The sequence below is a fragment of the Symphodus melops genome (assembly GCF_947650265.1).
Source record: "Symphodus melops genome assembly, chromosome: 13".
Lineage (NCBI taxonomy): Eukaryota > Metazoa > Chordata > Actinopteri > Labriformes > Labridae > Symphodus > Symphodus melops.
In genome coordinates, this window is record NC_136703.1 from 24594580 (window position 1) to 24618402 (window position 23823).

Consider the following 23823-nt stretch of genomic DNA (forward strand, 5'->3'; position numbering starts at 1 on the left):
CTCTGTGTTTTCTCTCCTTCAGCTCCTTGCTGCTGTTGTTGGGAGACAGAGGAGCCTGACAGGAGAGAGCGACTCCTCTTCAAGGATCATACGAGAGCTGAAACCACAGGTCAGTGTTTTCATCTCCTCTCACGTGCATTCACAAGCGTCTCAATATATTTCTACCTTTTAAGAGTGAGTCGGACCGCCCCCGCCTCTTTTCAGCGTCCTCGTTCTGAATCAGGAGACGAGCGATGGGAACACGTGAGAGACACTGCTGCGTCTTCTTCCAGCGTGTCGCTGTCGAGGTCAACGATCATCTCGCAGAAGAACTCTCCGTCTTAACGGAAAGCAACTCTCCGACGTTAGCGCGTTCTCCACTCTGGTGTCGTCATGACGACGCACGCTAACGGGGTTAGCAAACGATGTGACGTAAGGCCGCCTGTTGCCTCTCTCCGCTGGTTTCTTCATGTGGTTCAACGTCTCAGACAACTTCTTTAGTACCTCCGACATGATGTTTGTGATGTGTTCAGTTGTCCTCGGAGCTCGGATCTCGGAGCTCGGATGGCGTCCCGCTCGAGTTAACCGCGCTCCAGTTGCAGAGTTGGTACCAAGCTGAACAGGCCTCCAGTAGATCAGCGATACCCGACGATGACACGATGCGATCATCGGATTGATTTAATCACACCAAAAGAGGATTAACGTTGCTCAAACTGTTGACGCACCAAGCAGCCATCTTGGATTTAATTCCGGCTACTGAAAGTTTCCCAGATGGAATCCCGACTTCAGGAAGGCGTTCCCGATGACGTTCCCAACCTTCATAAAAGTTGTTGTTGTGAGTTCAGTTCTTGGGCTGACGTCGTGAGTGTGTCCGTGTTTCGTCGTTTCAGACTCGAGGATGTTTGTCGTCCGTCTCGGTGACAGCTTCCTGTTTGTGCTCGTTCCCGAGCGTTTTCTCGTCTTTGTGCTGTCACACCCACGAAAAGCGAATCTGACCTTTTCCCCGAGTCGCTGCAGGCTAATTTGCTTAAAGGACACGGTGACTATATGTTTACAGGAGGGGACACGTCGGTGTCCTGTTGCACTGTATTTGTTTGTGATGAATGCTCAGCTGTGTCCTCTCGGCTCACATTCTTCGTGTTCAGGTGTCCCGTTTGAGTCGAACAAAAAGCTCCACATGCTCGGCTGGCTCCGAGGCGAACACATGATCCTCTGTGTTTTGTTTTGCTGATTCGAAAGGCCGAGCCTCGCTGCACTTTGTTTACACTCGTCGATGTGGCGTTTAGTGGCTGTGTGTGTGTTTGTGAGCGCGCTGGATTTACCGAACAAAACCGAGAAAATCTGAGCTGACTTTGACCTCTTTGACCTCTCGTCTGTTCACGTTTTCAGCGACTCTTCAGATGCTGAACAAACAGGAACGTTTTTAGTTTTGCTTCGCAGGCATCAAAGTCTCATCACTCTCACTCTGAGCTCATGATTGCTACTGAATCTGAGTGTGTGTTTGATTATCTCCCTGCACATTGTAATAGTCTTTAAAACGTCCGACTACAGGTCCGACTCCTTCTCATCATTCTGCTCTTGATAAATCTCCCAGGGGAGGCGAGTCCAGTCGAACGGCGGCAAATAAAAGTGAATAAAAATGATGAACAGTTAACGAGCATTAACACACGACGCTTCAGCTCGTGAGCAAAAACAGACTCAATGAAGAGCTGCCGCTGTACGCTTCCACCAAGTCAAAAACCGGACGTTAAGTTTTTATAATCCTGCAGACAAACACACAACAAGCATCACCTTTCTTTGCTTCTCTAATAACAATAATAATAATAATATCATGAAGGTCTGAAAAGGCCTCCTGCTGTTCATGTGCGTTCTCTTCTTTCTCCGTCAGTATCACATTCAGTGCGTGTCGTCGGGTTAAAATGGCGTTTCTGGCCTGTGCTTTCAGTACTTTCACCTACATGAAGAAGAAGAAGCCGCCCGCCTCCACTCAGCGCTGCCCGCTTCAGAGCAGCTACATGATCCCTCTGTGCGTGTCTCGGGGGGGGGGGGGGGGGGGTTTCTCTGCAGCGGCTGACAGTCTGCCAGCCGAGCCGGGTGGAAGGAGCTCCCTGGCACCGCCGACCCACTGAGGCCTCTCGTCTGCCCCCTCAATGAACCTCAGTGTGCTGAGCCCGCAGAGCCACCAGTACCCCCCCCCCCCCCCCCCCCCCCCCCCCACCAGTACAATGATGCTGTTTAACCCCCCCCCCCCCCCACCAGTACAATGATGCTGTTTACAACCCCCCCCCCCCCACCAGCACAATGATGCTGTTTACGTCCCCCCCCCCCCCCCCCCACCAGCACAATGATGCTGTTTACGTCCCCCCTGTAAACCCAAACTTAGAGACACAACAAGTTATTAAGTGAAGAAGCCCGAGCTGAAAAAGACACGAAGACGAGAAGAACATATTTCGATTAGAGCTGCACACATCGTCTGGTTTGTCTCTCGCTCTCTTTCTCTCTCTCTTTCTCTCTCTCTGTCTCTCGCTCTCTCTTTCTCTCTGTCTCTCTCCCTCTCTCTCTCTCTCTCTCTCTCTCTCTCTCTCTCTCTCTCTCTCTCTTTCGATGATCTCAGCGCTCTGGTCACATCGTGATCGAGCAGCGGATCAAAACGCCAGAGGGAGAGAATCGCCGATAAATCTTTTAAAGTCACATTTTTACTGCGATCACTATCTGCTTGAAGCTTCTTCACTGGACGGGCTGCGGTGTCACCTGAGGTCATCGTTTTCTTTTTCACAGAACACACAAGACAATCGTGTTGTGGTCAAGACCACACTAAGACCGAGATCACAGAAAATATATAAAAATATCACAGAAAAATCATCAGCTTGTACGTGTCCAGGAAGATTGCGGACGTAACCGGGGGATACAAAGCAATGAAGTTATTCAAAGAGGTGTTTTTTCTTTCTAATCTCAGTAATGACGAGATAAAGTCAAAATGCTTTTGATTCTGAGAGGAGAACTGTAAAAGTGGTGTTGGGACAGATTTCGAGCACAGGACCCTTCAAACTAAAATCCCTTCCTGGAGATCCTGGATCAATGATTTTAAAATGGTTATTTTTGCATCTCGTAGCACTGTGTCCATAAACGTCTCAGTGTTTCATAAACCCACAGCGGTATTTAAAAATCAATGGTCAGACACTCAGGGAGGCGGTGCAGACATCTGAGGAGTGTTTGGTGATGAATAATGACTGAGCCTCTTCATGCCCTGTCATCAGCTGATCGGCTCTGTGATTGGACGTCGTAGCGACTCAGCTCAGCTCTCGTTTTAGCCGTGAACTCATGTTGGATTCTGGATAAACGTCCTCTTGTGTTTTGTTTTTTTTGTCTCTGCTGGCATTTTCAGAGGGCAGCTTGTGACTCTGCACATCAAAAGAAAACCGCAGCAGCAGCAGAACCACATTCTCGTGTTATTTTTAGCCTCACTTTTGTTGTCTTTTAGTCCACGCTGTAATTTCCTTACGAAATGCAAAACGCAGCAGGACGTGTGCCTGTTCCTCTGCGCTGCCAGCCCGCAGCTTTAAAGTGCATTAGAGAGGAGAGAGGAGCAGGTATTTATAACCACTCCGCGTACCCAAGGTCAGATGGATGGCTAATATCTGCTTCCTGCATTGATCAGGCCTCCATTATACGTGTACCGTCTGTGTGCGTTCAGTCGATGGCGGCTCAATAAGCGCTCTACATTTTGGATGCTTGCCGCTCACGTTTGTCAGTCAGGATTCACCGGCTCGATAATCTTCCTGTAAACGCTTCACAAACAGCTCCGGTTACACAAAGCCGTGCAGCTCTCTGCTCGATTCTTTAGAAGCTGCTGGAAGCTTTCACACTCTGTGCAGAGAGAGAGTCAGTTTACACAGATGTTTTCTGTACATTAGCACCGTTAGCCTTCGCTACAAACACCATAAACTCTCAGCTGAGAGCAGTATAGAAATACACAGAATCACTTCCCCGCTCTTCATGTACTTTTGATGCTTTGAGTCTGATGGGCGGAGCTTATTAAGCTAGCTGTCAGATAAACAGGTGCCAATTAAAAACTGTGACTTAAAGCTAATGTAAACTGGTTAAAGACATCCATTCATCAACGCTTTGGTGTAATGACGCCCCTCTCCAGCGGGGGCGCTGTGGGCGCCGCCGTACTTCCTCCACATACTGCACTTTAATGTATTATTTTTTTGTTTATACACATTTATATTTGACAAATATATCACATCAAATCGATGTTTAATCATGACGCAAAGAATTAAAATCTAATTCGAATTGTGCGGTTACTATTCAGTTTTAGTTGGGTTTTTTTTTTCATGTCGTCATGGCAACGCTGGTCAATATGCTCACACATCACATTATGTGGGGCGGCAGTAGCTCATTCTGTCTGGACGTGGGATGGATGCGGACCAAAATATGGAAGTTGGTCTGGTAGCTGGAGAGGTGCCAGCGCACTTCCTGAGTACTGCCGAATTGCCGTTGAGCAAACCATTGAGCAGCAGCTCTGGCGTGCTCCCTTGTGAAGCAGTGTGTAGCAGCCCCACTCTGACATGTCGGCGAGCACATGCTGTTAAGCCAGCTGTCAATACTCTAAACACAAATGTACGCGACTGTCTGAACTCTTGTTGTTGTTTGTGTGCGTCACCTGTTCTCATCAGGACACCTGGAAACTGTGCCAGTTCCTGATTGGCCTGCAGCCACAGAATCGGCCTCGTCTCATCCTCTCTAATGACTCCTTAAGATGTGACAGTTGGATCTGGGTCTACTTCAACAGCACACTTACTTACTTACACACACACGCACACTAACACACCTGGAGCCTTGCCTACGAGACTGGTCGTGGGCCATTTGTCCTGCAGGGTGGCGTGCTCACAGACTCGGGCAGCTTGTGCGCTCTGCGTGGTGCTGCTGTTTGATCTGTGGATCCGTCCGAGTTAAACCTGAGAGAATATGGACACGAAGGCTTATCTCCTGATGCACTCCACGTATCTGAAACAATGCAGGATGAACGCATCGGCGTGTTTCCCCCGCCAACGCCTGTACACAGTAGGTGCTGCGTAGGAGAGCGCTGGACTCTCTGTGTGTGTGTGTGTGTGTGTGGAGGTCAGATTCCGAGTCTGTATTTTCAGATGAGAAGCGTGAAGCAGACGTCACACGAGTGTTTGTTTTGGTCGTTCTGTGAGAAGCAGGCGGGTGGAGTTCAGACACGTCTGATCCTTAATGAAGTCGTTCACGACGCTTTAAAGGTTTCCTTCTTCTAGAAGTCGAGGATTTGCTGCTTTTTAAAACTGTGGATGTTTTAGCTTCAGATTTTTTAAGGGTCAGGAGGATTAGCGTGAGCGTTAGAAATGTGACCGAGGACTCTGGGGAACAGTTGACAAATTTCCAGCTGAAATGACTGAATAAATGTACGAGTTAAAAATGTAGTTTCAACGTGACCTTTCGATGTTTTCTTATCTTAATGTTTTAGTTCACAAGCTGAGGATTTATGTTTAGTTTGAAGGCTATTTTAAGTTCCTGTTTATGCCCTTTTTTTTGGATTAGTTGAGTTTATAACCAAAAGAAGATGGATGTAAGAACATTAAACGTAGTTAAAGGAGAGACAGTCTTCAGTCTCTCTCTAACAGTTGGCGTTATTTACATAATCCCTCTGAACACTGTGACATCATCTACTGTACATAACACGAGCGCTGGCTTAATTCAATGTTGATCCATTTACCGGAGTCGCCTTCAGGTGTTACTGTCTGTCCGAAGCAAAGAGCTTTACGAGCCGTGGGGGAGAACCCGTGCCCTGAGTTTCACCTCGCAGGCGACACAGAGGCTTCTGTGTTTGATTAAAGGAGAAAGGTGTTGATAAGCAAATTCAGTTTTTACATCATGACATGTTAAAGCTTTAATAGACAGTGAGTGTAAAGAATATGGACCCCTTGATCATGTCTATAAACCCCTCTATTTCAGCCCTGCTCAGAACAGGCTGTTTCTGTGTCTGTAGCTTTAAATATGTAAATGAGCTGTGTCTGACCACGCCCCCTCTCTGGAAGGGCTCGGTGTACTCGCTGCTTTCTGGCTCCATGTCCTATTGTTTACGGTGAGAAGGCAGACTCAGAGGGCAGAACAAACACCTAGCTGTGGGAGTGTCACCCACCTGGGGGAGGGGCTACTGCCCTTTGTGATGTCATGAAGGGAAAATCTCCAAATGGCCTGTTTGAGCTCAGATTTTTGGAAAAGTGGAGCAGGCAGAAGACGGAGAGGATGAACTTTTCTTATCATTGGGGGGTTTGTAGACAGACTGGAGACTCATTAGAGTTAGAGGAACATGGTGAAGTGTGTTTACGTTGGGTTTCCTTCCAGATGTTTGTTGTTGTTTCCTGATGTAAACATTGATTCAAAACATTGAAGAGATTTAGGAGTCAAACTCAGCGGCGGTCTCCCCCTTGTGTTTCAGATGAGAACAATGTCTGATGAGACAGAACAGAGAATGTGTGAGGAGGACTTTGGTACGGACGAGGAGGGCGAGGAAGCAGACGTGGAGTCGTACCTGGAGGACAACAGCAGCGAGCTCGTGGACCGGCTGAGAGAGCTAGAGGTGAGTACACGAACAAACGCTCAGTCAGAACGAGCACAAGTTAGGAAACAAGATCATTTGTTTTATTTTAGACCCATAATCCTGGGGTCCGGGTCTAAATCCTCTCCTGTGTACTCGCCAGCAGACATAAGACGTATTCATGAAATACTAACTTCCCTGAAGGTGACAAACACCTGTTTGAAAAGTTCTAGAAATTAATATAAATCAGTTTTTTTAGGGTTTGTATTTGATGTAGTGATGCATGTTGACTTGTTTAATATTCTTGCTGACTCAGCACTTTATTCCATCTGTAATAAAAGCTGCTAACAGAGTCGTTCAAAGATGGCCGAGGATGTGCTCGTACCTCGTTAGCTTCCTGGACGTATTTTGTCTTCCGTCTTTTTTTCTGTTCTTTTTTAATACCTTGCTGTCAAACCAATCCCCCTTCAGGGACAGATAAACTTAATGTACTTTGGGTTTTCTTATCAAATTCATAAGCACATATTATCTCAGAATTTCCCCTCTGAACCCGAGGTGAAATTAGGGTTTTAAATCCTGCTTTCCCCCTGACGACACATGAAGTGTCCTCGCTCTCTCTTGTGATGGATTATGGAGATGTGCCTCGGCTCAATGTTTACAGTCCTCGGTGTACACACAGTGTGTCACTGTGCGTTGAGATTTGTAGACGTATTACTCATTACTGTGACCTCTATACTAAATCTGTAAACACTGGCTGAGTCCTATCTTTAAAAGTCTTCTTGTTTTGGTTCCGTCTTGTTTATGTTGAAAGAACCAGAAGCCAGTCTGCCGTGTGTTCCTGTGATGTCTTTAAACTGTCCGCACTGAGCGCCGGGAAAAGAGCGCTGCAGAGTTCTGCAGGGAGCTTTCTCCAGAACGACTTTTAAAAACTCTCAGATCTGATTTCACTTGAAGCCCTTAAAAGACCAAAAAAAAAAAAAAAGGCAGAACCATTGGACAGTGCCTGATCTGTTTCTGAACACTCCTCTGTGTTTTTATAATGTCTTAAAAATCGTTGTTTTCGTGGCCCGTAGTTTTGACATTAACACGTCGTTTCTTCACAGGCAGAAAACTCTGCTCTAATGGTGGCGAATGAGAGTCAGAGAGAAGCTTACGAGAGATGTTTGGATGAGGTGAGTTCATGTTATAAAAGAAACACACATTTCTTAACTTCTCAGCAAAGTGCTCGGCGCTCAGTTGAACATGCTCTTGTGTTATTAGGTGGCCAACCACGTGGTCCAGGCTCTGCTGAATCAGAAGGTAACACGTCGCTGCTGAAGCAGCTGCTGCTGTGTTCGGATCATTCTGTGGCCTCGTAGACTCCTCATCGTTGTGTCTCTGTGTCACTGTGCAGGATCTGAGGGAGGAGTGCATCAAGCTGAAGATGTTGGTGTTCGATCTGGAGAGACAGAACCGAGCGCTTTGCGAGCTTTTTCAGCAGAAACTGCCCAACCACCCCACGGCTCACTACCAGGTAAACCCACCCGCCTTCCCCCCGTCTCTGAGCGGGAACTCCTCCTGCTGTGCTGTCTTTAAAAACACGACGTAAAAGTCCAGCATTCAAAATGTTTTAATAAGTTTTATAAAGCTTCTTAAGGCTGCAGGTAAATGTGAGTCAGATGACATCACTCAAGTCAGCGACATTTGGGGATAACAAGTTAAAAAATGAACAAATGGAGGTACTGAATAAATACAAGATTCAGATGCAGGAAAACCGCTATCAGCATGACAAGCAAACACACATGTACTGCCTGTGGAAGAGTTGCATTGTGGGTATTGTAGTCAGCAGGTTTTAGGTAAGGAAGAAGATTGAGCTGCACGGTATAAAATAGAAAATAACGTCATGTCTGATTCACTTGAGCCTCATTCTTTCACACTGAGGTGAGTCAGTGAAGACGCTCAGTCTTTGTTGTTCGCAGCAGATGCCAGAACAATGCAGCTCCAGTCATCTGTGTGTGCATAATAACCTGCAGTTTGTACAGCGTGCTCATAATTGCCTCATGACTCTCCCGTTACAGGTCCAGGCGGGACCCCTCCCAGACTACAATGCACAGCTGCACAATGACTCTGCCAAGCAGGTGGAGCCTGCACAGAGTGAAGCACAAGCCAAGGTGATTATTAGAGAGGACGCGCTGCAGAGCATCCAGAGGGGGAACAGCAGGGATGATATCAGACCTCCGCCTGTGTGTGACAGGACTCATTAAAAACAACTAAGTGGTCTCTTTTGGTTCGTCAAAAAGAAGTTAAACGTTTCATGAGGCAGGACATGACAGAGTCCCATGATACAGTGGTAATTATAGGAAGAAGACCGGTCCGCACACTCGCTCAAATTCCACCAAAAAAAAAAAAAAAAAAAAAGGACGGCCATCTTTACTAAAGCTGATGAATAATCAGCAGATTGTCTGCAGGGACTAACAGATGTAAATTAGCTCGATGCTAACTCAAATTTAGCCACATTTGTCAAAGTAAACAAATGAAAGAAAAGGTTTAGTGCGTCTTTTCAGGCTCTTAAACGACTTTGAACAAAAACACAAATGGTTAAAAAACGTCCTTGTTGTCGTGTTCTGGACTTTGTTGGGACAAAGGGTGAAAGAGGATTGTGTGTTTAACGGGAGTCCCCTGAGTGTCACCTTTATGAAGCGCTGACATTTGCTCTGTATTAAACTATTGTGCTATAAAAAGCGGACCTACTGTTCCTGCACATCCTGTACGCACGCACTCTAAAGGTCTTTATGAGCTGAATTGTTTGCCTCTTAGAAATGACTTGTTTACTGACGGAGATGTATTTGTGTCCAAAGGGAAATGGCTACCGCACACAGCACGCCTCTCCCGGCCCTCGCGGCCCGGCGGCCTCCATGGAGGCCCTGTCGCCCTTTTTCAAGAAGAAAGCACACATCCTGGAGGTCCTCCGCAAGATGGAGGAGACGGACCCTCTCAAGTTCCACCCCTCCACCACCAGCCTGTCTTTCTGCGACTACAGCCAGGTGCTAATGTCCACTGAGGCTGTCCTGGCGGCTGCAGAGCCCCTCCCTCTGCAGACGCACCACACACACTGCCACTGCTCGCGCGCCGACACGCACCAGCATGTCAACGGCGACGGGGCGGTGAAGTGTGAGGCGGGGAACACCTGCTGTTTACACTGCAAGAGGAGCCCCGAGAGTCCTCCGAAGCCATGCAACCAAGTCTGTAGTCCCGCTAAAGTAAACTCCGCCGCCCAGAGTCACGCCGTCCCCGCAGCTGCTACGAGCGAATGTCCGAGTAAGAGCAGAACAGTGGAGGCTGCTCCCTCGTCCGAACAGTGCACGGCGAATGAAGCCCACCAGCAACCAGCAGTCGCCGCCGCCTTCCCCTCCCCCCCCTCGGATCAGAGCCTCGAGGGGGAGCAGGAGATCCCTGAGAGTCTTCTAAACGCTAGTGCCTCCGAAGAGCTTACTGGTTTCAGTTCTGTGCTGGACGGCGCGCAGATCTCCCACTGTGACACAGAAGCGAGCGGCGGCGGCGGCGTTCAGAACGGCGTCGCCTTGCTCGACGACCCCTCGGCCGTCCCTGAGAAAGACGTGACCGATCAGGAGGCTTCGTCGGTGAGAGCGGGCGCGTCCGTCAGCCCCAGTCCGTCCTGCCTCAGCGACGTCAAAGCCGCCGCCATCAACTCCCCGTCCAAGCTGCTCAAGTTCCTGAAGATCCCCTCGATAGGAGAGAAGTCTCCGGCTTCGACCTCCGCCGTCCACCTGAGCCCCCAACTCACGCGCAGCTCCAGGATCCCCTGCCGCACCAACAACTACGAGGTGTACCACTCCCCTGTTCCCACGCGCAGAGCCACGACCACTGAGAGGTGCAGGCAGCCCCCTCCTCCCCCCCTGCAGGTCTGAGTCTTACCCTGCCACACACTCAGCGCCGACCTCGCCGCCACAGCCCGAAGAAGTCTGCGCCCAACCCGTTAAAGACATAAGCTACAGCAGCGTCTCTGCGCCTAAAGCCGGCTCAAAGATGGCTGCCGCGTCCTCCTCCTCCTCCTCCTCCCCCAAAGTTTCTCAGAGGATTCCTCATTATGAAAATGTCTGTAACATATCGAGAGAGGAGGAGCCGGCACAGAGCCTGGAGAAGAGGACCACACTCCCGTCCCAAACGAAGGCGGGCGGCGGCGAGAGGAAGCTCGTTAAATCGCTGCCGGAGAGCGTCCTGAACCCCAGTCCGCAGAGGAAGCAGTCGTCTTCGTCCACGTCGGAGTCCACGTCAGATGACGAGGAGGACTCGGACAGCCCGGTGTGGGTGAACCACCACAGCCTGCCCGGCTCCTCCGCCCTCGGCAAAGCCCAGAGCCGAGCCAGCTACTCGCAGCCCAGAGAGAAACAAGAGGCCGACATCACTGTGCAGAGCGCCGGGCCCGCCCAGCCGCTGCCGCCTCCGCCTCCGGTCAGGAGGACGGACTCTTCGTCCATCCCCAAGAGGCCCACATCCGGAGCGGGGAGATCCCAGGCGGATTCCAGTCACCATGCATTTAAAGACAGGCTGGCTGCGTTGGGAAAACTGAGGAGCTCCGAGGATTTACAGGTCGGTCTCAGGCCGGTGGAAAATGTGAACGAGGGATCGTACGGGGAGGAGAGGAGTAAAATAGCGGAGAGGCCAATGGAGGAGCAGAGACATTCAAAATACACGGACTCTCTGGACAGCAAACCTAAAGCTGGGGGCGTCGGCTTGAAGTACCCGCAAATGTACGAGCAGGCGGTCAAGTCTCAGCCAAAAGCAGAACTGTGCGTGACAAAGACGGAAGGATCCAAGAGTAAAATAGGTCTGCCGTCGCCAAACGCAGACGCTCCGCAGGTTCTACGCAACAACATCAAATGTCCTGGTTCTTTAAATCTGGCCTACAACCTGAAAGCCGGTCCTCACAGTAGCAATAGTCCCAACAAAATCCCCCCGAAGTCGCCGTCCAAGCCGTGCCAGCCGACGTCTGTCCACAGAGCGGGGAAGCCCGCCGAGACTCCGCGATACTCGTCCAAGTCCGAAGAGAGGACGAAGATCAGCGGGAAAGGGAAGAAGAATCCGATGTACGGAGACAGCCTGCCGCCTCCTCCTCCCAGACCGCCAACGTCGGAGGCGGAGAAGCAGCCGCCGCAGCCGGCCCCGAGCCCGCAGTCGGCCATCGAGCAGAAGGTCATGAAGGGCATCGAGGAGAACATGCTGAAGCTGCAGGAGCAGGACCGCGGCGTGCAGAGCGGGGAGGTGAAGCAGAAGGCCTCCAACGGCATCGCCAGCTGGTTCGGGCTGAAGAAGAGCAAACTGCCCGCGCTGAGTCGCAAGACGGACACGGGCAAAGCGAAGGACGAGAAGAAGGAGTGGAAGATCAACATCCCGTCCGTGGGCAGGGACTCGGTGAAGGTGGCGGCGCGGTGCAAAGAAGGAGTGGAGGGTCTGAACATCTCCACGCTGATGGAGAAGGCGGAGGGGCTGAGGAGGGCGCTGGAGGAGGAGCGGGCGTACGTGGAGAGGTCAGGCAGAGGTCACTCCTGTGAGGTGGTGATGGACCAGTCTCAGGGCCAGCTGGCGGTCATGTACAGAGGAGCGCGCTCAGATAACTTCATGCAGCAGCTGCTGAACAGGTGAGCACTCAGCGAGGCTGCCACAGTTTCACATTTTAAATATAGACTTTCACTTTGTTGACTTTCTGACGTGATGAAGGCGGAAAACTGTATTTTTAGTTTGATTTGACTCTTTTAAAAGTCCATCCTACGGATATTTAATCAAAATATGTTTGTTACGCTCACATGCCAAAAATCTAAAGCAGTGTGAATCCAACCTCAACATGTCTTTTAATCTCTCCTCATAATTTGTAGTTGACTCGCACATTTTTTGAACTCTTATCTGAATGTTCGTCCGTCGCCTCGTATCTCTCTGAGCTTCAGGCGACTCACAACCTGAAGAATGTCTTTCAGATAAAAACTCTGCGAGTTCCTCCGTGTACTCGGCCGATGAGATCTCGTCTGCAGCCGTCAGAGGCAACAGAAGGAAAGATCAAAAGGAACGCTTTAAGTGCGAGAGACAAACTCTGACAAAAGCAGAGAAAAAAAAAGGGATTTCAAACCGGAGTCATGTCGCTCATATTTCCGTGTTTTCCTCGGGTCTCTTGCAGCTGCTTTTTGATTACCTTCAGCTTGTTTTGAGAGCCCTGAGAACGGAGCGCTGCAGTAATCTAATCTGCAGGAAAGACATGCCTGTGTGCGCCTGCCAAGCTCTGACTTTGACGTGACTCCTCTGACTCCAGCTACGTTTCAGGATAAAAAGCAGGAGAAGATGATTGGAACGTGGAGGTGGAAATTTAAATGTGAGTCCAGGATAACAGCCAGGTTTCTTTGCTTCTTTGCTGTGAGACAGTGAGAGACTTATAAAGCAGATCTTTTAAACTCAGTCGACATGACTCGTGTCAGTGTGGGACTCAAAAACCTCCTTAAACATCTGATACTCTGCCTGAAACGTCTCTTTAAGGCCCCGCCTCCACAGACGCCCACTTTCCTTCTGATTGGACGGCTCGGTTTTGTAGGATATATTAAGATAACCAGAAAATAAATTCCGTCTGAACTTTTGTTTTAAAAAAAAAAAAAATGCAGAGTGGACGGGAAGGAGGTGATCAGCTTCCCACAGCGCCGGCTGTCGTTCGACTGTAAGATCTCCAAACCGGCGTTCGGCCAGCAGAGCGACCTCATCAGTCACATCAGCAGCCGCGACGACATGGAGAAGGTACGCTTGGTTATTTCTTTTCATTGAGACACTGACCCGGGTTCACACGCTGCATGTGTGGAATATATATTCGTTATGGGACTCTCAGTACACTCACTGCTCCGCCTGCGGCTGCTTTGTTGTCGTCTCACGCAGGGATCAGACAGAATCGGCAAGATCACATCAGACGAAAACCTGGCGGAGTCGGTTCACTCTCAACACTTCGCAGGTAAGAAGAGTCTGCCAGCCAGGAAATCTGCTTTTAAGGTTTGTGAGAGCGACGACCTTGAGGAGGATCAAACCTGAGTGGATAATTGACACTCGGTGTGAGTGAGAAAAATAAAGTGATACAGCATCGAAGAGAAAGTCTGATAGAGTGCGAATAAAAGTAAATGAGTCGTCGAGTCTGCGCTAACGACGAGCCCGTCATCGTAAATCTGCAGAGACACAAAAACTGAACTGATATCTGCCCGAGGAGCTGTACTGTATCTGTGCTTCAGACTCAACCTACAGAAGTTTCTCCTGCCTGAGTGTTGTCCACAACAAGCTGAGGATATTATCCGGAGAATTCAGGGGGGGTGACGTTTCTGCAAACTCCCCCAAAATCACCAGATAATCAGCTGCGGACGTCGTCACACAGAAGCTTCATCCTGACTTATTTTAGCTGTACACTGACTGAACAGGAACAGATGATCGGACGCTCCTCCGATTACATTTTTTATTTTATCGTCTCATTCAGGTTTTTTGTTCTTACAAACAATTTTTATTCTTTATTCTTTTTTCCCCCCGCAAAACATGACATGACAAAACAGGCATATTCAGAGCCTTAAACAGTTTAAATACAAAACATGCAACAAAATATTGAGATTTGATTCCTTGCAACAGATTCACTTCTCAATGTCTAAACTATTTATAACGTAGAAACAGGTTTGTAGTCGTGTCTCGGTCTCATGTATTCTTCTCATGATGATGTTTGTGTTCCTTCTCAGCTCCATTTTTAAGCATCACTTTTAATTAGAGTATTTTCTTCCTGCTCTGTAAATCTGCATCTCTCCACGAGGATTTGACTGAAACATGTAATTAGCATACGGGTGTAAAAACACCACACGCCTTCATTAGCATATCAAAGGTAAACAAATGAGGCCACGCCCCCGAGGAGAATCAGCACGGAGGCTGCAGTCTGAGATAAAATGAACGGTTTAGAATTAATTAGTTTACACTTCGGGTTTTTCTTTTATTGATCCATTTATCTTTGATGGTGCGAGCGAGCGTCGTTGTCATTAGCGAGCTACGTGTTTGTTGTTCCTTTAAACTCTAAATGTGAGTGCAGGTATGAACTGGCTCCACGTCTCTCCTTCCTCCGCAGGTTCCGGTGCGTCCACGTACACCTTGGACAGCGGCATCGGTACCTTCCCCCTCCCCGACTGCAGCAGCGGCGCAGCCGGCCGCAGCCTGTCCAAGTCGAGGGCCGGTGCCGACCACCACTCGTCGGGGTCCCCTGGGAGGGCCGGGAGACGGGCTCGCACTCTGGAGCGAGAGCTGACGTCGCAGGAGGAGTGCTACGCGCCGCACAAACAGCTGATTCCCACAATTCAGTACGGCGCCGTGATGGAGGGGAGGAGCTCCGCCGGCGTCATCCATGAAGGTGAATACACACTTTGAATACTTTCTACAGGTGAAGCCTGAACTCAAGGAAAGGTCAGGAGGTCAACGTGTCGCCGGGTTTCTTCCTTGTCTCGTTCAATCGATCTAGAGGTCGTGAAGATCTTTGAGTCTAGACTTTGGGAGGACCGTTCTAATCTCCTCTTAGAAACAATTTATATTCTCATTAAATATTTTTGACCTTCCTCACATTGAAGTTTTTGCACTGTCAGACTTTTTTGCTTCGGGGTTTGATGAAAACCTTTTTTTTAATCTCTCCGTCTTGCAGACAAAGAAGCACACGGAGCGAACATGTTCTCCCCACGCTCCAAGACCTGGACCTTCCCCAACCTGAAGACTCCTGCAGGCCCTGCAGAGGTCTACCTGGCCGTGGAGGAGGAGGAGGAGGAGCCCGTGTCCTTTGGATCACCATTCAGAGGGGTGAGCAGCTATTTTTTCAACATTTATCTCATGCTCATTAAGCTCGCCATAAGAGATGACACATCAGCTGTGTGTGTGTGCGAGTTTTAAAGCTGCACTATTTGTGCCTTTTTCCACTGTGGCTACGTCCTCGAAGGTGAACTCATTTAGCCGACGTAGCTGCAAATGAACCTCAACTGAGAGGGCGGATCATCAGTTGGTCATTTGGGAATCACCTGACTGTTATTCACCAACCTGTGACGGGTCACTTCAGCAAATTCACCCATAACTGCACAAAAAACCCCCACCTGTATTTAGCAGGTGACAGGTGCTGATCCCTGATTCTCATATAAACGTCGACCTCGAAGGGTCGACAGTCTGTACCGTATACGATCCTTCTGTCCTTAGACGGAGACGGACAAAAAGACAAACTTGAAGCTGTTTAATCATGACTCTGCTTGTTTGATGTTTTCGTCTTCTCGTACTGAACGCCGCTGCGCGGGCTAATCTGGGTCACTGAGACTTCAAAGACTTTGCGTTAAAGCAGAGATACATTTTTAAACGTGCACTCGCATCTTACATAATGAAAAACACTGAAGCACATTCAGGCCTCAGAAATTATTCATCAGCTGAAGATTAAAGATTCATTTAGAGAGTTTCTGCAGCAGTTTTTTTTTTCTCTCTTGCACCTCGAGGCGTTACATAAGACGAATGTCAAATGTTCCTGCTTCCTTCCAGGGCATGAAGGCCGGCGGCCCGTCCTCCAGCCGGGTGGTCGACCCGGGAAGCCTGCCCGTCCCGACCCAGTCCGGGATGAGCCGCAGGGGGAAGATCCGCACTCCAAGCGTCCCAGAAATGAGCCGCGAGGCCGGATTGGAGCTGCTCAGGGAGCGACCTGAGGAAGCCATCTCCCCGAGTCGCCCTCAGGTCCTGGAGACCCCCGAGTCCCTCAGCGACTCGCTGTACGACAGTCTGTCGTCCTGCGGCAGCCAAGGCTGAGCCAGCCAAGGAGGGGGGGGAGGGGAGGGGGAGGGGGGGGGACCTGGAAGAGCCAGCACGGCGCTCCACACGCCTCCTGGTTGGTTCAACGTTGATGCTGCTGACCAGCCACGACATTTTAAGGGGAAAGAAGAAGAAACTGTGCCCCCTTTGATATCCGCAGGAACATTGTGGCGATGGAGCCGTTTTTTTTTTCTCTTTGTTGCAACTGGAAGGACGGACCGGTAAGACTTCTCAGGATTTTCAAATAAACATGAAGCCAAAAGCCACCAAAATGAAAACGGTCGTTCACCTTTTCACAATCAGACTGGACTGTGGACACGTTCTCTTTGATTCATGTGTACAGGACTACAAAAACCGCATGGCTAAGCTAAACGATTAGCACAAAAAAAAGTCACTCCTGGTAGATGTCTTTTGTTTCTTCTGCGCTGATCGGGGGGGAAAACCGCTGACGTTCTGTACTGTATCGACACGTTCGTCATCATTTCAACATGATGTATTTAAAACATGAAGCTCCTTTAAAAAAAAAAAAAAACCTGAATGTTCATGTCTGTGATTCTTTGTTGCTGAAGTCATGCATCACCATTTTAAATGTACAAACGATTTTTCTTGCTCATGTCGATATCGTTTGCAGACCGATGAAGGTTGTCAGAAAATGTCTGTTTTTAAAATCATAATACATTTAAAAGGTAATATATACCAGCAATAATAACATAGAAGAGAAATGGCTACACTATTCAATGAAAATGTATTTCTATTATTTATTTATTTTAATGTACTTTGTTTTGTAATCTGTGAATCCTGCGGCGTCCTCGCTTCGTAGCTTCGGTTCATCTCGTGTTTCATCTGTTGCTGTTCATTCCCTAGCCGATAGAGGTCCTGTGTACCTACTGCCGTTTTTTCAACTTTATAATTAAAATGTTTTCATTTAGTTCCTCGTGAGAAGCTGTTGGGGTTTTTTATACTCGTCATTTTTCATTTCAGACTTGTAAGTCTTTCCAACATTGTTCGTATTGATCGTGACGTCCTCGCTCATTCGTTTGTTTTCTCTAGAAATGTACCGCACGAGTCACGATATGACACGAGACCAGCAGAAAAGCTTCAAATCTTAAGAAGCTGAAACCATCAAACGCTTGAACACAGGTGCTGATTATTTTTTTTTTTCTTCCTGATTTTCTCGTCCGATGTTTTTAAAGTGTCACTCGAAGTCGTTTCCTCCTGAGAGTCAGTGCGGGCGACATCAACACGCTTCAATACCTTCAACACATTTATTTGAGCAAATGTATCAAATTATTAGTTTGAATTTTACATCAATAAAATAAATTTTTCACAGTATACACCTTCAAAAATGTATAAGGTTAACGTCATGTTGTTTGGCAAACTAATTTCTAGACAACAGAGATTTAGAGAAATGTACACAGAGAGGTCTGAGGAGTTCGCCCGTCTGTTCCATCCCCACGGTGAAAATGTGGACTGGTGGCTCTGCCTCTTCCTCCTCCAACTGGTGATCGAGTTAGTGTTCGTTTCGGGGCATGACATCAGGCGTCGGCGCTCGGACTCAGTAACAGAACTCAATGTGTAGGAACAAAAACAATTACAGGGAGATTTCTTTCAGCGGAGGGGGGGGAGAGGGATCTGTTGTCAAAAATCATGGGACAGCACGTCTCGTGACACTCCACCAAAAGGGAACCGAGGAAAACTATAAATAAGCTGAAATCACGAAACTCAAATGAACCAACGATCAGTCTCAGAAGCTCAATAAAGAAAAGCCTACCATGTTTCTAATGTATGGCACTAAACAGTAAATATGAAAACCTTCATTCAGTGCTGCTCGGCTTCAAGGAGCTGTAGTGAAGCGACGCTCCCCTCTACAGGCCAAACAAGGTCACTGCAGCTATCCATTCACAGCCATAATAATGGGACTAGCATTAGATTACCAAAAAAAGAAAAAAAAACCTTACATTCAACCTCTTTGTTGTAAGTTTAAAAAAATTAAAGCAGAAAAACAATTTTTTTTTTCAATAATATAAGACCACAGAGGAAGTTAATTCAATTAAATGAAGACAGAAAGTGAAAAGCACCAAGTGCAGCGCAAATTGTGCCTTTATCTCACAGATTAGTTTCGACTCTCCTCAAACTCTGCTTTACTTCTTCTCTTTCTTCTTGTCCTGAGAAAGCAGACAAAAAAAAACTGAATTAGAAACACTGACGTGATCTCAAGTTTCAGTCTAAACTCTGACTTTTATTAACTTCAGTTCGTGTTGGATGATGCGCACAGGTGAACCGTTCAGACCCGTCTGTCAGAATTACATCCAACCAGGCTGTTTGAGGAAGTCTCTCCCTCAGTGAGCAGCGTTGTATCAGATATGATCCACACGCGTTTCCAGTACGCCTCACAGTCATTTAAAGTAACCGTAATTCGAGCCCTTCTTAAAAAAAGCGGCCTGACGTCTAAACGTAGAGCGTCTGGAGATAACATTTGCAGTGAACTGGTGTTAAACAAATAAAGATCGTAAAGTTTCTAGATATCCCACTTCTATGATGAAAACCAGGGGTGCTCACACTTTTTCGGCATGGGAGCTACTTATAAAATGACCAAGTCAAAATGATCGACCTAATATAAACGTGCTAAACATATATTTATTTAGAATTTAGCTCTATACCTGTATATTAAGTGTTGGGTATAGGTTGGGGGGGGGGGCTTTGTATGTAACTGGGTCCTGGTCTGTCTCATCCTCTGTTGAATTTTTTAAAATCAAAAGTCCAAGTATACTACTGAGTCATGATTACTGATTACTTTAACTGTAATGCCATGTTTAGTTACATTATTACTTAATCCACCCAAATAATATTATTGATGGATAATTCATGCTGTGACTGAACACGGCCTTGAAATATTCCGATTCATTGCATATCCTTTAGTTTTCCAGCCTCGGCTACATTTACATCTCTATTTTTTATGTTTCATCTGTCGGCTCCTTCACTGTTTCTCATTCTCTTAGCTTATTACAGTTCTCACCTGTCCTCCTCTTTGCCTGATGATCCTCTGCCTTTCTTGCTGCAACAAATGATAACTTGATTGATGCAGCCTTTTAACACTACGTTACATATTTTAATATTCATTCAGCAAATACAGTCACATCGTGACCGTCTTTACTTTCGGTTTTAATGAAACGAAACTTAAGAGGAAAATACGGAGGCGCGGAGCGCTGAGCCGGTTTTTCTTCATAGTGAGGACGGACAATAGGCTGACGTCTACTTTATAATGCTTTGCGATCTACCCACACTGCCTTGTGCTCAATACGTCGATCGCGATCTACCAGTCGATCGCGATCGACGTATTGAGCACCCCTGATGAAAACAGTTTGAAGATGTTTTCGGTGCATGAAAGCACCGGGCTGAAGCCGTTTGAGGTAAGTCACGCTCGTTGATGTCAGCCCCTTCACTTGACCGTGTTTGAATCGTCTCAGAGAGAAGGAAGCGTACCTTATCGTTCATGGCCAGGATGACCATCAGTTTCCTGAAGATGGTGACGAAATCAAGAAACAAGTCCACACAGTGCCTGAAAGAATGAAAAAAACATCACCTCCATGTTAATGTGTTTTTGTCAGATGATGTTGTCTACTTGTTTAACAGACGAGTGATACGAGGACTGGCCCACGCTAGCATTCAGCACTGTGAGCCGATAGAAACATCATCGAGTCCTCACCAGACGTAATCCTTGTCTCCGTTCTCGGCTTTCTCAATGATGAGCTGAGTGTCGAACAGGACGAAGCCGCACATGATGAGCAGCCCCAGGTACATGTGTGCCTGTCACCAAAGACACACAAACATGTTGGACACGGCACGCTATGACACACAGGTTACAGAAGGTGAGGCGAGGGATGGAAGTTCAGCTACCTTAAAGAGCATCACAGAGCCAACAAACATGTTCATCACGGACATCAGGAAGAGCAGGGACAGACCGGACATCAGCATGCCTGACAGGAGGAAGAAGAAGATAAGACCATGTTGTACTGGAGAAATCCTTAAGAGTCCCATATATGATATGAGTCAACCTGTTTAAATTCTATCAACAGAGACAAATCCACAGTGGGTAAACTGTTCCTTTATGACTTTACAAACATTATACCGCCCTCCCATTAAACAACACAAAAGGCTTTTTGTTCTGTTGCTGAATCAGAGAAAAGTGGAGGAAACGCAGCACAAAGATCGGATGCCTTGAAGCCATGCACCATCGTAGGAAAGGGTACTTTCGTTTATTCTTAGTGAAAGAGCTTAGGACAGTCTGAACGTGTCTGCCGAGCGGTTATCAATCAATCAATCAATCAAGCTTTATTTGTATAGCGTCAATTCATAACAGGTGTTATCTCGAGACACTTTACAAGGACCTTACTGTTTGTCTGTTAACATGACAAAAAGCAGGTGACAGAACTTACTTATTGCTACGTTACAAGAGCTCAGCTTGGCAAGAAAGCGTGGCAAGAAAAGACCTCCTTTAACAGAACAAAGACTACTGATCCAAACGAAGCTCCTCGTTCTAGCTGGAGCTCCAGAGTGAAGCGGCAGCAGAGGAAGTTAAAAGCTTCTTTGTTATTTTAACCACAAACAGAAATCTTGAAGGAGAAGTGGACTTTGGAGGAAACGATGGAAAAGTGTCAAATACAAAAAAAAAAACTGCCGTTACCTCCCAGGAACAGGTAGCTCCTGCGTTTGGCATAGAGGGCGCTCAGAGTGAAGCAGATGAAAATCATAGAGGTTCCCATGAAGGCCGTCACAATGATGCTGAGGAGGAACAAAGCAGAACAAACCAGCGAGGCCTCAGTAAAAATGATGTCAGATTTTGGACTTTTTTTTTTTTTTAAAGACAGGACGGTAGACAAAATCAGAAATGTGGGCGAGAGAGAGAGTGAGCTGGGAATAATGTGGGTAAGGAGCCACAGGATTCAAACCCAGTCCACCCCTGGCATGCACACTGACCGCTAGGCCATCAGTGCCCCCAAAAACAGATTCTTAATTCAAAGAGCAGATTCTCATTGTTGTTTGATTTAAAATGAATGATCTGTGGATATAATGTTTAACTTTCACTCAGCTAGCTGTTCGCTGCGCGTGTGTGTGTGTGTGTGTAGACATTAAACAGTCAGTAACCTTTCACATACCTTGGATTGATAGCGATGACAAAGTCCAGTGTGGGGCCGAGGCCGACACCTGGAGAGGGGGAGAGAAAGGCAAACGCAGCCTTTAGACTCGTTCACACAGACAGCTCAGTTCACATGCAAAGGAATCACTTCATCATTCTCACAACATCAGGACTTCACCTGTGAAGAAGGCAAATCCTGCGAGCATGCCGAGTCTCTTCTTCTCCGTCTCTGAGTTGTGGGGTGTCATGGCGAGCCAGAACATCATCCCCAGGGACGCGAGCACCGACAGAATGCCGCCCTGAAAACATCAAGGAAAGACAAAGCACAAAAATCGTCACCGTGATAGAAATCACCGAGCATCATCCAAGCCGAGAACCATGAAAACATTTTTTTTTTCCAAGATTGTTTTACATTCCTTTCAATAGTTAAAATGTCCGACTCCCACAGCAGCTGAAGGAAACAGATCGCAATACGATGATAAAATGAGACGAAAAGTTTCTCCCAGACAAACAGACTTCTGTCTTATCTCAACATCTGCTCGTGATTCTGACTGAAATCAGAGAGCTGTACTCGGACCTGTGGTGCTTACTGTCTTTCATTTATTGTAGTTTTCTCTCTTTCTAAATCCTTTCATATATATTTTTTTTACTGCTGTATATGATTCACATTCATGCGTTATCCATTCAGTATCTTGTAAAACAAAACCTAACTCCATGAGTCCAAACACTTTCAGTTTGTTTTCTACACAGACGTGTGCTGTTGTCACATGAAACACAGATGAAGGTGAATAAGCAACTTGGTATGTATTGACAATGAATCTAGGGAAGAGATGCACAACATCCAGTTAGTCATCAACCATAAATACTGGACCTGGGTAAAGTGCAGCTTCAAAAGCAATAATCTACAAAGTTTGAACAGATTACAAAATTGAATTTATCTAAAAACGTTCATCTTTTAACCACAAGCTTACTGAGTTTGCACACAAGTTTGATTAGGTATTACTCTTTGTCTGCACTTTGTAAATTAATCTGTTGAAGACTCTGTTACAGCTGATACCTGAAAGAGGCGTGTGACCACATGGACGTAGGAGCCGGCAGCAGCCACAAACATACAAACAGCCAGGCTGGAGTACACGTTCTTCAAGTGCACCTGGGTGGACTGAGATCTGCAAACACAGATTACAATGAATGAGTAGGCAAGGGGCACTTCAGATATCTAACTGATAAAGTTCATGACTGACTGAATGTGTGCTTACTTACATTTGAGAAAACTTGAAGAGCGCATCAAAGTTGATGCTGCGGTCAAACACGTTCATGATGGAACCAGGGATAGAAACCCAAAGAGGTTCTTCAGTATACTGTCCTCTGAACAGAAACACATCAGATTAAAACAATAATTAAATCAAACATATTTTACAACCTCACGTGTTACAGGTAGCAAATCTGCAACAGGGACTTACAATAACTGAAGCCTCTTTTATTTAACTCAGCTGTGACATACTTAGTTCAAAACAAACCTACGTCATGCAATCTAAGACTTTTTATCAGTTCTATTTCACAATTTTCAACATATTGTATATTTTGTGTATTTTAACTGCAAAATATTTATTCAGCACATATCACTTTGGACTTAGTGTACATTTAACTGTATGCTATCTATTTATAACTGCATATAACTTTGTAGTAGTATTATTATGTTGCTATGGCGACATTTAAATAACACTACTCGTGTTGTTTCCACTCGTAAAAGTTCACACACATGTCGCAGGTCAGAAGTGCGTAGTTATATAAGAGTTTCACTTCATTTAATTTTCCAACAGGCTACAAGTCAACAACTAGCACACAATCACGATAAACGAGCTAACAACATGTCGAATATCACGTTTTCAATTCGCGTCACAGCTGTCAGCTGATAACAACAACTGGAACAATATAAATCACAACTAATGTCGCTGGTGAAGTGAAGCTAAAGCGATCAAAAAGCCAACAAATGTGTTTGACGTACTATCATATTAGCAGCTAATGTGGCTAACGTGTAGCCACTAGCGTAACATGAAGCCGCCTCGCGAGCTTAACTGAAGCTAACGGTCCGGTAACGGCAGGGGGAAAAAAGCTGCTAATTTAACGGATAATTATTTAAATATGAGACACCGAGGTCTAACCCGCGTGATATATCACAACTAAAAGCACCTTACGTCTTAGCTCTCCTGAGCTCCGAGCTTTCTGTTTGCCTGCCTTTCTTCTTCCTGCTTTTCACTTTCTTTCTTTTTTTTTTACAACAAAACAGTACGTGTCAGTCAGCTCACGTGATGTCACCATGGAAACG

At 46.9% G+C, this 23823-nt stretch overlaps 2 protein-coding genes across 3 annotated transcripts in view; one reads left to right on the forward strand and one right to left on the reverse strand.

Moving 5' to 3' along the window:
- The window catches only part of nckap5l (NCK-associated protein 5-like), a 34226-nt gene extending 16937 nt beyond the window's left edge, over nt 1–17289 (forward strand). The window contains 13 exon segments of the mRNA XM_079359536.1: nt 23–109; nt 6446–6586; nt 7648–7716; nt 7805–7843; nt 7938–8057; nt 8602–8694; nt 9382–10434; nt 10436–12183; nt 13189–13318; nt 13454–13526; nt 14664–14942; nt 15228–15379; nt 16097–17289. Of these exon segments, the coding sequence (XP_079215662.1) occupies nt 6446–6586; nt 7648–7716; nt 7805–7843; nt 7938–8057; nt 8602–8694; nt 9382–10434; nt 10436–12183; nt 13189–13318; nt 13454–13526; nt 14664–14942; nt 15228–15379; nt 16097–16357 (4158 nt within the window). The 5' untranslated portion in view covers nt 23–109 and the 3' untranslated portion in view covers nt 16358–17289.
- A 1153-nt stretch (nt 17290–18442) lies between these two features.
- tegt (testis enhanced gene transcript (BAX inhibitor 1)) lies at nt 18443–23823 on the reverse strand. Of its 2 annotated transcripts, none has more exons than XM_079359551.1 (10): nt 23693–23823; nt 22758–22862; nt 22555–22663; nt 21676–21796; nt 21517–21565; nt 21045–21142; nt 20258–20337; nt 20067–20167; nt 19844–19919; nt 18443–18525 (listed from the first exon to the last, which is right to left on the reverse strand). In XM_079359551.1, exons 2-10 carry the CDS (start codon nt 22811–22813, stop codon nt 18502–18504), a joined length of 714 nt encoding a protein of 237 aa, XP_079215677.1. In that variant the 5' UTR covers nt 22814–22862; nt 23693–23823; the 3' UTR covers nt 18443–18501. The 2 variants fall into 2 exon arrangements, with proteins under 2 accessions (XP_079215677.1, XP_079215678.1); XM_079359552.1 differs by having other exon boundaries at nt 23688–23813.